At 31.5% G+C, this 15,499-nt stretch overlaps 2 protein-coding genes across 2 annotated transcripts; one reads left to right on the forward strand and one right to left on the reverse strand.

The window, feature by feature from the left end:
- Positions 1-432: 432 nt before the first annotated feature.
- cin (Molybdenum cofactor synthesis protein cinnamon) lies at positions 433-7,142 on the forward strand. The gene is made up of 10 exons (XM_085199577.1): positions 433-811; positions 894-1,653; positions 2,751-2,905; positions 3,553-3,694; positions 4,141-4,220; positions 4,312-4,418; positions 4,959-5,118; positions 5,540-5,651; positions 5,809-6,014; positions 6,325-7,142. The coding sequence occupies exons 2-10, from the start codon at positions 894-896 to the stop codon at positions 6,463-6,465; spliced, it is 1,863 nt and encodes a 620-aa protein (XP_085055703.1). The 5' UTR covers positions 433-811; the 3' UTR covers positions 6,466-7,142.
- Positions 7,136-9,689, reverse strand: CHOp24 (transmembrane p24 trafficking protein CHOp24). The gene is made up of 4 exons (XM_085199588.1): positions 9,416-9,689; positions 8,989-9,170; positions 8,623-8,772; positions 7,136-7,616 (listed from the first exon to the last, which is right to left on the reverse strand). The coding sequence occupies exons 1-4, from the start codon at positions 9,555-9,557 to the stop codon at positions 7,467-7,469; spliced, it is 624 nt and encodes a 207-aa protein (XP_085055714.1). The 5' UTR covers positions 9,558-9,689; the 3' UTR covers positions 7,136-7,466.
- Positions 9,690-15,499: the final 5,810 nt, after the last annotated feature.

Here is a 15,499-nt window from a genome sequence, read left to right on the forward strand (position 1 = left end):
TTGTTAATAATTGGCAAAAAAATTACCAAAACCTTTTTAAAAATAAACTTTGTAAAGAAATAATTTAGCCGGGCTGAAATAGATCAGCTACCATGATGTCATATTATTTGATACATAGAAGTTAGAACCCACTATCATTACATAATAAGAATTTCAATATTCTTAAATAGAGTTAGATTAACTTGTTAAATATAGTATCTGTGCTGAAACAATGTTAAGAGAAACATAATAAAAGTATAAAATTATTAATAAGTACGACTTGAAACGGCTTCCATAATTTTTTTACTGATATCTGTATTTGTTATGTATATTTTATTCTGTGGTTAACTCGCAAACAGCTGATTTATGCATATTTTTAACCGGCAAATTGTATGTTTGAAGTAATGTCAAATTAGAAATGTCATAATAATTGGCTCCGAGCTCAAGGCTATATTTTGCCGTACATTTGTATTGCAACTTTATTTTTACATCGCTCTTTGATACGGTTGAGTTAATAGATATGCACTATTCTTGAATAAGACTCGTTTACTGACAGTCAGTGCCAAATAATTTGATGATTTTTACTTCTATTAATAAATCATGTATATAATAATATATATATAATAGCGAAGTTATATCACGCTTTTGAATTAGTTTTTATTTATATTTACGGAACATTGGCATTGAGGTTACTGATAACAATTTACTAACATATTCATGTAACGGATAATTAACTATTTGGTTTTTTTTATCATTTTATATTTCAAGTATTTAATATAATCGTTGTAGTTGTTTTATGTAATCGGGGCTTGACTAGAAATTAAAATAAAAGGCAAGTATTAATTAATTAACTTAATTTATATTTAAAATAAATAAAAAATATATATTTTTTTACATTACTTAATTTTTTTTAGATGGTGAAAGCAGTTGCAGTTATCACAGTTAGCGACAGTTGTTTTAAAGATAATTCCAAAGACACGTCAGGCCCTGCCATATTTAATTTCATACAAAATAAATTTCCAGAAGCCAATGTACATACAATTATAGTGCCCGATGAAAAAGAAATTATTGAGAGAGAACTAAAATATTTCTGTGATTCTAATGTTGACCTAATTTTAACTACTGGAGGTACTGGTTTAAGCCCTCGAGATGTGACTCCAGAAGCGACAAAATCAGTAATTCAAAGGGAAATTCCAGCAATTACTATAGCAATGACTATTGAAAGCCTAAAAAAGACTCCGATGGCTATGTTGTCAAGAGCTGTTGCTGGAATAAGAGACAGATCACTTATTATAAACTTTCCAGGCAGTCAAAAAGCTGTAACTGAATGTATGGAAGTTGTTAAATCAGTTTTGTCCCATGCTATATCCTTAATTAATAATGAGTTGGGTGAAGTTAGAACTGTCCATGATAAAATGCAATCCACCTCAGAACATGTCTGTCCACACAAAGTGTATAGTAAAGTTGATATATCTAAAGTTGCTTTAAGGCCACGTGAATCTCCTTTCCCTATGTTAGAAATGTCAGAAGCATTTAATATAATTGATGCTGTTATGTTAAAATGGAATGAGCAGACAGAAATAATTCCTATAGAAGATACTGTAGGCCGTGTAGTGGCACAAGATATTATTGCTAAAGAGCCGATGCCTCCATTTCCTGCATCTGTTAAAGATGGTAAGTTTTAATCGTTTTTGTTTAGTTAATAAGAGATTTCTGAGGTTTTATATAGGTAGGAAATATTTGAGCGTCATGCTGTATCCTGCATATATGTAGCAGAGAGAACCTACTGTGAGAAATTCCATTCCCTACTTTCTGCCTATGTCTTGAGACAATCTATTGTTAAGTACTAGTACTCAATGCTAGGCTTGGTGTTACCATAAAGAGATACTGAAAATAATTCATTACTCAAGTAGGAATCGAACCCACAATCATATGGGATGCCACTTAAGGCATCACTGCACCCTTTTTATACATGCTACATTTTATTTCCAATATTAAAAGTGCAGGATTTAGATAACTTGAAGTTATCTGAAATGTAATGTGCCTATTAGAAACATTTCAATGCTTTATCATTGTTATCTCACACCACAATTAAGCCACAGTTGGCATAATGTAAACATAACTGAACAAATACTACTGTTATTATATGTTTTCAAGGTTGTTTATAAGTGAGGTTCAAATGTTACTTTAAAAGGAGTGATAGAAATGGAAACAAAACAAAAAATATGCATATTTAACTAATGTCTTTTATAAGATTTATAGTAAATATTTAAAAAATATAGTTTCAATACAAATGTAATTAATATTAATTATATGAATCAGTTAATAAGCCTGTCGTGATAGTGTCAGATTAGTATTGCAAGATCTATACCTGTCAGATAATTGCAGATTTTGTTTTAATCATATAAATAATATATAAATATAATTAATCATATACATAATACAACTTAAAATAGAACTATTTAATTCAGAAATTAATTAAAATATAGATTTAAGTGTAAATATAATTTTACAGTATCTTTTATATGATATAAATAAATACATATTAAAAAAAAATTAAGATATTGCCACACAGCACGGAATCGTAAATACGATGCTTGTGAGTTCAATCCTCCCACGTGAGGAAATAAGTTACTTTTTTTCTTACTATGGTAAGAAAATCTCAGACTCTAGCGGAAAATAGAGAACGGAGTGTCTTGACACTTGGTTATTTTTTCATACATTTGTAAAATATAAAAAAAATACAAATTATAAACTATTTTCTTCGCCAGGCTATGCATGCGTCAGTTTAGACGGCGCTGGTATACGTAAAGTCCGTTCCGTGGTGACGGCTGGAGATACTCCGTTTATGCCTCTTGCACCTGGCGAGTGTGCTAGAGTTAATACAGGAGCCCCACTGCCTCTAGGAGCTGATTGTGTTGTACAAGTAAATATATATTATCTGCTATATAAGCCAATTCAAATCAATTTAAGTCGTATTCATCAAATAAATATGCAGTACACAAAGACGATAGGTATATGTTCAAAACTAAATTTTACATATAAGTTACGTGTAAGTATATGTTGATAATAAAAAAAATACTTGAAATTTTGAGCAATTAAGTATATAAATTTGGTCGTTTCCGAGGTTTACACAGACGTTCCTACCTACTTATTATTTATTATTATCAAATTTACTCAGTTGTTGAGTTTCGTTACCAAAGAAATATACAAAAAAAAAACAACATGTGATATCTTAACTTGCGAAACATGTATAAGTATATGTAAAATTGTTGCATAACAATTGTTTATAATTATTTTATACAGGGACTTTTTTTGTTTAGCTTCACGTTGTACCTATCCCCCTATATAGCAGGGTAGGTAGAGAGAACATGGTGTTAAGACACTCCGTTCCCATTAAGACACTGCCGTCCCCACTTTCCGCCGAATGCTGCATGCATGTGGCGTTGCAAACGCCGTGCTTTGCTTCGTTACCAAAGCGAGAAAATGAGCGCCACGATTGGTTTTTATTAAATATAATATCTTAATCTAGTTTACAGTGTACAAATGTATAATTTTATCTTATTCCTGTAGGTAGAAGATACAAAATTAATAAAAGCCTCCTCGGATAACGAGACTGAGTTAGAAATAGAAGTGATGGTCGCACCGCAAGCGCACCAGGACGTGCGCGCAATAGGCTCCGATATACCTGTAGGGTCTTTATTGGTTGAAAAAGGTTAGTTGGTTTTGCTGGGACTAAGTTAGTTTTTACAGTTTTATATTTTTTTCATATTGTTTGATAGATATTTGTACATAGAGGGTGATAATGTGTGACGGAGAGATAGAGTCTTACCCATTCTCCATTTTTTTGCCTAAATTCGAGTAATTTCGTGAAGAGTGAACTCATCCCTCTGTTTTGATGGAGACCAACAACGTTTTAGAAATTCTTCTTTATATCTACACGTATTTTTTAATAATTTAAATGAGCCTCTTAGGAGGCTCGGAGGAAGTGGAGACCGAACCATGGTTGTACCATTACTTGTAAGACGGTCTCTAAGCAAAATCCTGATGGGTTTTCCAGTAGGAATTTAAATATCTAAATATGAATAAATTTATTACGTATCTAATATAAATAAAGTTAGTTAAGAAGCATTATACCTATGATTTATATTATAATTTTAGGTGACGTTATTGATGCAGCACTGGTTGGGGTGTTGGCTGGGGCTGGTTTTCAGAAAATCCCCGTCGTTTCATATCCTAAAGTATGTACCATATCCAAAAAATGGGTTAATTATTGATTTATATATCAATTTAAAATTAATAATTTTAATTAATAATATATATTTTTTATAGGTTGCCATCATGTCAACTGGTAACGAATTGCAAGAGCGTTCTGAAGAAACATTGCGGCCTTCTCACATTAGAGATTCGAATCGGATTATGTTAAAATTATTGCTCAAGTAAGTAAAATTACTAAGTTAACCCATAAACAAGACAAATTCAATAAAAAAAATTATGCAATATAAATTATAATGTAGCTTAATATACGGACCTGTACCATTTTTTATTATTGTTATTTGTATATATTTTTAGCTACACACTTTTCGTTTATAGATAAAAGGGCAAGGGGAACTTGGTGTTAAGATATTTCGCTTTTTATGCAATTATGGGGAAAACGCAACATCGCACATCGACTTAAATAAAAAAGCTTAAATAAAAAGAAACAACCACGTTTACCGTAACTCGCTATCACATTGGGTTGAGATCGTTTGAAATAATATTTTGATCAAAAAAATATTTAGCAGTACGTAGTGTAGTGAGGCCGACGTGGCGCAAACATTTAATATTTTCATTTCCTAGCTCTAGTAGCTCTATTAAAGCACATCATTGAGTTCCACTTTAACACGCAATGAGCTAGGTTCCTACGTTCCCTCTGCCTACTCAACTACGTGTGGAATATAACGTGAAGCAAAAAAATACTTCCCCTTCCAACCTTTCAGGGAACACGGCTACGCCAGTACAGACTGCGGCATAGCCCGCGATTCGCCCGCAGCCCTAGCCGCAGGATTGTCACGCACGCTGCGGGCCGCCGACCTGCTTGTGTGTACCGGCGGCGTGTCCATGGGCGAACGGGACCTGCTCAAGCCCGTGCTACTCCACGTATGTGAGCCACTGCAGGATAAACGACGAGCTGTGGTCGCTTTAAGTTAGTTGTGGGTGGTGGAGCTGGTTTCGTTTTAGGATTTTTCTTTTTATGTAAACAATTAAAAGGCTAACTTTAGAGTGGACATAACTCGTCGATCGTACTGTATGTTATTTATACAAGAATTGAATTGATGATAGTTCTAGACAGGCCAAGATTTTTTAATAAACTATAGAGAGGATTTCGCTGTGATACCTTATCCTTTTATTTCTACCGCGCAGAAATGAACTATAAATCAATCCCATTCCGAATAGAGAAAAAAAAACAAGAAAGAAAACTGAAAAAATAAATATTTGATTACTAAAAGTAACACAATGATATTATAAAATAATAATATTGTGTAATAGTAAAAAAAACTATTTTTTTGAATTTGCACAGGATTTCGGTGCCACAATACATTTCGGACGCGTTCGCATGAAGCCCGGGAAACCGTGTACGTTTGCTACATGCGAGTTTGAAGGAAGGACTAAGTTCATATTCGCTTTACCTGGTAAGAAGATTAAGCAAAATTATTAAAAATGTCACAAGTTCAAATTATTATAAAATAATAAAACATATTATGAAATAATACATTTTTCAATACATATTATAGGATAACTGTATCTATAATTTATGGATCACATTATAATTATATTGGATTTGAACAGGCAACCCGGTATCAGCATACGTATGCTGCCTACTACTCGTCATACGCGCACTAAGACAGAGCACGCGTTACTCGAGTGAGTTCGCGCGCATGGGCGTGCGGCTCGCACACGACGTGGTGCTGGACCCGCGCCCGGAGTACGCGCGCGCTGTGTTGAGGTTCCCTGCTTTGGATAAGTTGCCTGTTGCCACGCTTCTTGGAAATCAGGTACAGTTACTTTTTAGGTACAGTTACTTTTTAAGCTTTATGCTTTATCCTGTATGTATAAGTAGAGGGAACATTGTGTTAAGACACTCCGTTCCTCATTTTCCGCCGAATTCTGAAAGCATTGCATACTAAGTGGTGAAACTCAACGCCGTACTTTGCCTCAGCACCATAGCGAAGAAAATATGATATATTTTACTTGAATGGGAATCGAACCCACAGCCTATTTCGCACAACCACACTTCGTGTCCCCACGCCATGAATAACATATAATTTAAATTATAAACATATCCTATCCTTTCTCCAACTACAGTGCAGCAGTCGTCTCCTCAGCGCGTGCGGTGCGAGCGTCCTCCTGGAGCTGCCGCCTCGCACTGACGCCCTGCCGCGTCTTCAGGCCGGAGCCGTGGTGCCCGCACTACTTACCGGCAGGATAGACTTGGCTAGACTTTGAAATTATTTGACATCTCAAACACTTTTGAAATAATAGTTTATTACGGAGTGTTTTAACACTAGGTAACCTATCCTGTCTGCCTACCCTGGTGCGTGCGGGATAGGGTGTGAAGCTGATTTTATTTATGTTTATGTATTGTGTATATTTCATGTTATAAACTGAAATCTCAATAGCACAATATATACGGATGTTTCCTATTGAACTTTTTTGTGTTAATTAGGGCATAAATTTATTTGTTTCATACATTCCCTTTATGACGATATTTAATATTTTAGAATCTCTTGCCCAACTATTCGTTAATTGCCCCCTAAATTAAAAAAAAAACTGAAAATAACTTAATAATTATTTTCAGCAAATATGAACTAAAAATGCTTGCCTTGAATTTCATTACGATTAGTTATAGAATTGTTGTACTTATGTCTTCCTTTTAGATTATAATATATTAAAAAAGATCTAGAAGCAAATAGTGCTTATTAATAATAATTAAGTATATGCAGCTAAACTAATATTATATCATACATGTACTTTTAATGTCAAACATTGTATTTTCTTCTAGAGTTCTTATTAGTTTACCCATCATAAAAGTTTAGGGTTAATTTTTTATCATATAGGTTTTATTGTATAAGAAAAAATATATTTCTACATTATGTTATATAAATAAAAAGAAAAATTACAAATCGACTTTTATTAAACACTCAAAAACTTCTATTTTTATGTATTCAATTACATTGCACATTTTTTAAACGGTTTATCTGATTTTATTTGAACATAATGAAATTTTATGATTAATTATAATGTAATTACAAAAATATATCCAATTTACTATTGAAGATTAAAATGTTATAACACAATTCTGCAATGTCCAAAAACATGTAAATATAATAAATAATATTCTTTATTCACAAATCATATTGACACTTCACACTAAAATGATTTCATACTTCAGTCATTAGTATAAGAAAATATTAAATATTATTAACTTCCTAAATAATAGTAACAGGTTAGACAACACGTTGCACTTCAAAGAATCTCTTTAAGTAGTAAACTTGACCCATGGTCATTACAAGTAAGACTGAGGCCTCGAAGACTGACCACAAAACTACGCGTGAGTTAGTACTGTCGTTGATAGCACGGTGAATGCGGTCACGAACCTGTAATATATAGAAATAATATATGAATTTTTCAACAAAGAAATTTTATTGTTAACTAAATATTATTAATACTTAACAAAACATTATATTCACATAGTCAGTTCTAAAGATAACCAATCGTCTTAAAAGAGTTAAAGAATGTAGAGCATATTTTACATCCTACTGTAGTGTAGAAATTGTGAAAATATACAAAAATATTTACAATAAACTATATGCTATTAAGCATCTTTACATTTCTATTAAGCATCTCATGCAATAAACTTTATGCCATAAAGTCATCTGAGAGCAAATAGAATCGATTTATCTTTACCAATATATAATAACAAAATATTAAGAAATTTAGTAGCCCCATAGTCTACTAAAATGATATACAGCTGTTCTGTAGGGTAAATAAAAGTAGAACTGTTGATGGGAACAGAGTTATAAGTGCTATGTCTATGGAGATGGTGATAAACCATTTTTTTTCCCTTTTTTCCTAAATGACCTTTTCTAAAAAAGGAAACTCATGTTAACTCATGTTGACTCCACTCTATACTTTCTTGACTCAACACAATAGCAAAGAAATGAAGATAACATTTAGATTAATATTAATTTATAATTTAAATATTTCATTTCATCAAGTGGAGATCAAACCCACAACCTATCACATTTACAAACACACAGTTGTGCCCATGCGCAACAACTAGCCTCTAAAATTTTACTTCACTTTGTTAATTTCCAGTAAAACATGACAAAAATCGGAGTAATGGCTTAAATAGGGTTTTCCAATGATTGTTTTCTTGCGGCTTCCAAGATCCATTACTTTATCAATACATACTAAAAATGCACAAAATTTTTATTAGGTTCTATCTTATTTATAATACATAAATATGCTTAAAACTAAGTCAATAATTTTTTTGAATAATATTATTACAACCTTTCATTTCTAATATGCAAATACTCTGCAAATCTGCTAAGGTGGGTGTACTAGGGGGCTAGTATAAAACATTCTGTGTGAAAAATATACCTGCATATATTCTTGTTCATTTTTGACAGTTTTTAGAGTTGTACCAAGTTCTTTAATCATGTCTTCTAACTTATTATGGTTAACCTCATCTTCTTTCTCACCAGTCTTTTTGTGTGGTGCCTCTCCTACTTCCAAATTGAACATTACCACCTAAAATTAAATAGTCATATAAAAATAAAATATTATATTATATTTGTGATGTTAAATATTATTTCCATTTATACATAATGTACTCTATGGGTAGTATAAATTTTTATATAGATTTTGTTCATAAGGACCAAAAATTGAAAATTTTTTTATAAAATATTTCATGTGGTTAAAATATTATAATATAGAGTAGAGAAAAAAATATTTATAAAACAATACCTTAGGGGTCATAGTTGACATTTGGTTGCTGAAGCAATATGTGTATCGACCAGATGTTGGTGCGGAAAATGTGTACATTCCAGATGATTCTCGCTCTCCTTTATATATAACAGCACCATCTGGGCCAGTTATTTTAACATCTATATCTAAGAATCCACCTTCTGCTATTTCAAATGTTAAACCTGAAAAAATAAGAATATGACTACATTGAAATTTATTTTGCTATAATAATTTTTGTTAGTAACGTATTTACAACCAATAAGTTTATTTTTAACTATCTTTATCTACTTAAGCTTTTATGACTATAATCACAATAACATACTGTCAGTGTTACTAAAGTTACAATATTCTTTAAAGTCATGGTTTGTTTCGGGATTGTGAAACAAATAACTTATGTGTTTTTCGTAAAGTATCATATTTTAAGTACCCATTTTCGTTTCGGCTTCGACATTCTCAAAGAAACACTCTTCGGCGTGCGCGTCTACTGTTATAGTGTAGCCTTTTGTAATTGTTATTAAAGAAGCTAAAATAACTGAAAGAACCCATAACGTGTTATATGAGGTATACATTTTGCAAATATGTATGCAGTAATTTTTACTTAATTAAACAAATAGCATATAAATTTCTAATACAGCCTGGTATTCTTTTAAAAAGATTCTTTGGATAAGGCCACGTAACGACAAATGTCTGACAGTGACAACTCCAAGTGTCATGACATTTTCATGTTGTCAACATTCAATTATTAGAGCGCGATCAAATTAAGTTTTGTATATCACAGATCTATAAAAAATCTTAATAAGATTTTTATCTTCTTCAAAAGTATCATTGAATTAAAATATTTAATTAAATCTAAATAATTTTAAAAAGTAATATCGAAAGAAGTTTTTATTGTAATATATAATTATCCAGATGTAAACCTATTGTAGACCTATTGAACACTAAAACATTCTGCACTTTCTTCTCTATGTATATTATAACTGTGCCAAATTTCGTACTTCTCAGTTCACACAATTTCCGTAAAAAGGGGCACACTCTGTTTGCGACACTTATTAATATATCTATATTAAAGTTAAAAGATAAGTATATTAGTCGCCACTCAGAAAATTGAATGAAATGCAGGGCAGCAACTTCTTGACCGTAGTTCATTGCCTAGTACGATTCTACATTGTTATTTATTTTAACTAGACACTTAAGTAAATAAAAATGTAGCTCTAGTCTTCGCAGGCTGGAGGCCGTCGTGATCCAGGGCCATAAGGGTGTGACTGTAACGTGAAGGTTTTGGGTTCGATCCTTACTCGAGGGAATGAATTATTATTTATAAATATTTTCATTTCTTCGCTTTGTGGCACCAAGGCAAAAGCCCGGCGTTGAGTTCACGCAATGGCTCGAAAAACTCGGTGGAAAGTTGGGAACGAAGTGTTTTATCACTTCTCTCTGCCTGCGCTGCTGTGTGCGGGATATAATAGCGTGAAGCTGATAAAATATTTCTTATATAAATGAAATTAATCTCATAATAAGAATATAAAAAGAATATAACCAGGATATTTTGAGAACGTGGATAATTATGTAACTCATATACTTACTATCAATTTACTTTGTATAGAAGATTGTGTATTTAATATTTATTATAAATAACGAAGTGACATTTTATTAAATTTATAAATCAATCTTGCAAAGGTCATTTTGGTGGACATTTTGTTATTTTATAATAATTATTATGACGCAGTTTGTAAAAATTACATCTACGTATAACAAGTCACCTTAATTAAATAGCACCGAGTTTTCTAGAACTCAACAAAGTAGATACAAACCCGTGGAAATATTTAATATATCTAGTTTATACATATACTAAAATATTACTGGTTAATATTTTCAAATCAGGTTCACTTCGAAACTTACAGTAATGACGACAAGTTAACGATATTTTTTGTTTTTTAAAGCGATTTACTTACTTTGACATTTGCAGTAAATTAAACCACAGTCTTTGAACCGTAGTAGCATTAAATAGTTGTTTTTATCGTATATTTGTTTATTTATACGAATGTATATTCGTGTTATGGATATTTACTGTTTTAGCTTTTGGACTCAAACATATACTTAGGTTGTAAAATTTCTTGTTTTTTTTCTCATATGTATAGCTAAGTATAGCAGAGTTTGTAGAGTGAGCTTACTGTTAAAGTTTAAAGTTTAACATACTCTCCGAAAAGTCACTTTCCAAAAAAATATCAAGACATTTTGTGTTGTTTATATACCAAAGCGGGCAACTGAATATAATCAGTTAGTCATTTAAAAATAATATGAGACTAGTGAAGCTTTAGGTCTGACTTAAATCCTTAGTTAAATCCAAAACAAATGACACTTATCGTCCTTTGACCAAAGAATTTTCGCCAAACCTAGGAATTCTCAATTTATTCCGGCAAATTCTCCACTTTCCGCCTATAGGATGTTTAACGTTGAATATGATAAAAATAATAAAAACTTATGTGCCGCTATATTTTATTTCTCTTTGTGATTAAAACTCGATATCCATTTGTCTTCTGGCGAATAAACTAGTTTGGCGAGAATTTTATTTTTTCTACTTATCTAAACGTATCGTAAACGATCATGCTGCTTGTTCGAACTGGATATTTTATTTATAGAATAGGCCAGTCGTTACGCAAGAGCACAACCCACAGGTTGTGGGTTCGATTCCCACTCGAGGAAATGAAATATTAAATATTTTCGCTCTGATATCGGGCATATCTCGGCGTTGAGTTCTGCCACTCAACACGTATCTAAAGCCTGCAAATTCGGCGTAAAGTGCGCAACGGTGTCTTAGCCCTACCCTGCTACATGCGTATAAAGCGTGAAGCTGAAAAAATAAAGAATAGCTAAAATTTGTAAGCTCATTAAAATTATAATTAATTATATAACACGTAATTAATTATAATTTATATATCGTCATTTTTCTTTACAAAAAACCATTAGTCATTTATTTTAATTTACCCCATTCTATGATCAGTAGCTGTTTGTTGTCTTAAAACTGAGAAAAAAGATTGTCGATACAGGTACGTTACCATCTTAATCTTTATCTTTAATCCTTCTTTTTCTAGTCGTGATAATAGAATTACTACGTTTTTAGTAGCTTTCCTAGATGCTCTTATTCGTTATTGCAATAAAAAAAGTTTCTGTAATTCAGAAGATATAGGTGAGACAAACCCATAATATTAACCCATTATACAAGATACACATATAAAAATTTAAAAATCATAATTTCAAGTTCTATTATCATTTTATTGGAATTTTTAGTAAAAATATTGAACGTGCAAACATATTTTTTTGTTTTATTATAAGATAGATTAACCCAAGTAATAACTTTACCGTAAATAGATATTCGAAACATTTTATACAATAAAACTCAATTCGAAAACTTTAGAGGCCACCAAAATAATAGACATCCTTAAAGAATTTTAGACGAATTAGAAATATTTTTAAAAACGTGTATTTCTAGTGACGTAATAGCGACCCACCCACTTCATTTTTTAATTAGCATACTTAACTTAGAGTCGTCTCCAAAAATCCTGATACCTATATATGGCATTCGATTTGTTTTTAAATAAATAAAATAGCCATAAATGGTAGCTATTTAATTTATTTGCAAAAAATATGCAAAAGACATAGTTTGTTAGTTTAATTCTTTTGTTATGGTGAGGTTCAAATCCTTAATGCCATATTGTACCTAGTTTGGAATTTCTTTTTAAGGTCCATGTAACGGAACTTTGCACTTTGTTCTAAATAACAAAGGGAAAATTTAGCCTCATATACTAAGCTTAATATGCCTGGTGGATTCCAAACTATATTTATTTCATTAATAGGTATCTAATGCCGTCGTGGAGCAGCGGCACAGGGGTGTGACTGTAACGCGACGGTTGTGGGTTCCCATTCGAGGATGTGAAATATTTATTTACGTTTATATTTCCATTACTTTGCTCTGGTGTCGAGGCAAAGCGCGGCGTTGAGTTCTGCCACTCAACACGCAATGCTTTCAGAATTCAGGAACGAAGACGGAACGGGAAGAGGAACGGGAACGAAGTGTCTTAACACTAGGTTCCCTCTGTCTGCCTGATGTGTGCGGGATACAGCGTGAAACTGATTTAATTTTTTAAATTTAATTTACTGCTCCACTTTTACAAGAGGAACTAACAACGATTTTTATTTCCATTTATTTTTAACCATTTATCGTTTATATATATATATATATATATATATATATATATATATATATACTAGTGGGCCCGGACGCGGCTACGCCCGCGAAAATATAAGCCTAAATAATTAAAATAAGTTAATAAATAATAATAAGTGGAGATTTATTATTAGAAAAAATATCTGAGTAACCGAAATGAACAAACAAAAGAAGTAAAAGTAATTAAAGGAAATTCTTAATATTACAAAAAGTACCTAAAGTTTGCTGTGCGCGCGTACTAAACATTTTTCTATATTAAATAATTATTAATTTTTGCGAACAACATTAAATAAAATCCGAAATGATTAAAATTACAATATTTTAAGTGTATAACATCGGTATAGATAACCGAACTGAGATAAATTAAATATAAGCAGCAAATAATTACATCAAAAATAATAGTAATTCGAAAATATATAAAAATTTACAAAATCATCAAAATCATCTCCCCGTTCGCGTCGGTCATACAATACCACTCGTAGGCTAGGTCATTTGGAATCAGTGACATCTTATTTATTAGAATGTTATACAATAAACTATAATTTCCATCTATATGAAATGCTAAAAGTGACTATTATATTTGTTTTCATAAGGATGAATATCAAATTATAGAAATCATCTAATTTTTGTTAATATATACAAATCTATATCGGCGCGCGCCATTTATGCATTAAGTAAACTCACTTTGGGTGACGTTTTCTTAAAACAACAAACTTTGCAAGCCGTTGCTTAGCAACGCGTAGCGACGATTGTTATTAACATGGCGGAATAAATTCTTTGTCAAATTAATTATTTTAGTATATTGATATATATCGAAAATATTACAAATATGAGAAAAAAAAAGTATCCTATGTTCATCCCGGGACCCTCAAGTATTTCTATATGAGTATTTTATTACAATTAAATTAGCGGTTTGGCCCTGATTGCGTAAAGGACAGACAGACAGACAGAGTTACTTTCGAATTTATAATATAGGTATGGATATATAGACCATAATGTCAACAATCAGCTTTGTCCTTTTACTAGCTGTCTATTTAAATTTTCAACCACGTTCTATACAAGATAGGAAGTCTAAGAATAATCGTGTTTAGATGTAAATAAACCTATTTAGAAGAGCGTGCATTATTAAAATACCAATACATTATAAATGTTGGAATATATTGCCAACTTTATATTTAAATAATTATATTATTTACATAATGTTTGCTATAAAAATATCTTCCTACGTAGGTAGTACGCATTAGCGTATGCGTATATAGGCTGTACTTTAGCTTTGAAACGGCAGATTCATGCCACTGAACGGGCCCATGTTTATATACGAGTATGTATGAAATAATTTACATATAAATATAGACTCATTTCTTCAGTTACCTATAATATACAGGTGTCCCAGGAGTCAACGATAAAACGAAACCAGGTGATAGACCAAGTCGTGATAGTTATGAGAAAAATATAAAAAAATCTTTGTCATGTATTTTCCATATTATATTGATTTTAAAAAATATCGGAAAAACCGACATACCGAAATACCGAAGATACCAAAAAGCTGAACGTCATCCCGATTATCGTGTATTTCGATTTTTCTCTCTTCAACAAAGAAGTAATCCAGCAAATGTCGTACCATTTCGGAGTCCAGATTAAATGCGCCAATTTTTAAAGTTACTTGCAAAAACAGTGTAGTACATTTTTTTTATAGTACAGTCGGTTAAAGTTGGGTGTAGTAAATATTTTGAATTTAATGTTTGGCAAAAACACCACATTTTATTGAAAACTGATGCAGGTACGATTAAATCTTAAAGTGTAATTCACAGAAGGGTTACTCATGATTACATTACAGAAAAAAAAATAAAGAAAGAGTAATATTTGTAGTCTTAGGACTTGAAAAATCATCACAGGGTGTCGGTTTTTCCGATATTTTTTAAAATCAATATAATATGAAAAATACATGACAAAGATTTTTTTTATATTTTTCTCATAACTGTCACGACTTGGTCTATCACCTGATTTCGTTTTATCGTTGACTCCTGGGACACTCTGTATATACATTTGGCCACGAACGACACGACGGCCACGACGAATGATTTACGTTTTTCTTCCGTATTTAATTTCGTCATATAAGAACATAATAATTATTGTTATTAGAATAAAAAACAAACCTTTTTAAACGGGTTAAATTTATGTCTATAAGACATGTTAAGTGAAGTTACGCAATTTTGCCACGTTTGCCTAATTTTTAGGAGTACAATTCTTAAAGTCTATAATTTTTAAGGTAAATAAAAAACCATG

The sequence above is a fragment of the Heliconius melpomene genome, chromosome 2, assembly GCF_056956725.1.
Source record: "Heliconius melpomene rosina isolate 202511_hmr_F chromosome 2, ASM5695672v1, whole genome shotgun sequence".
Taxonomy (NCBI): domain Eukaryota; kingdom Metazoa; phylum Arthropoda; class Insecta; order Lepidoptera; family Nymphalidae; genus Heliconius; species Heliconius melpomene.

Coding starts and splice junctions, on each gene's coding strand:
- cin (XM_085199577.1), top strand. CDS start 894: ATGGTGAAAGCAGTTGCAGTTATCACAGTTAGCGACAGTTGTTTTAAA. Junction 1,654..2,750: donor TCCTGCATCTGTTAAAGATG/GTAAGTTTTAAT, acceptor TTTCTTCGCCAG/GCTATGCATGCGTCAGTTTA. Junction 4,221..4,311: donor CCGTCGTTTCATATCCTAAA/GTATGTACCATA, acceptor TATTTTTTATAG/GTTGCCATCATGTCAACTGG.
- CHOp24 (XM_085199588.1), bottom strand. CDS start 9,557: ATGTATACCTCATATAACACGTTATGGGTTCTTTCAGTTATTTTAGCT. Junction 9,171..9,415: donor CGAAGCCGAAACGAAAATGG/GTACTTAAAATA, acceptor TTATTTTTTCAG/GTTTAACATTTGAAATAGCA. Junction 7,617..8,622: donor ATGAACAAGAATATATGCAG/GTATATTTTTCA, acceptor TATATATTACAG/GTTCGTGACCGCATTCACCG.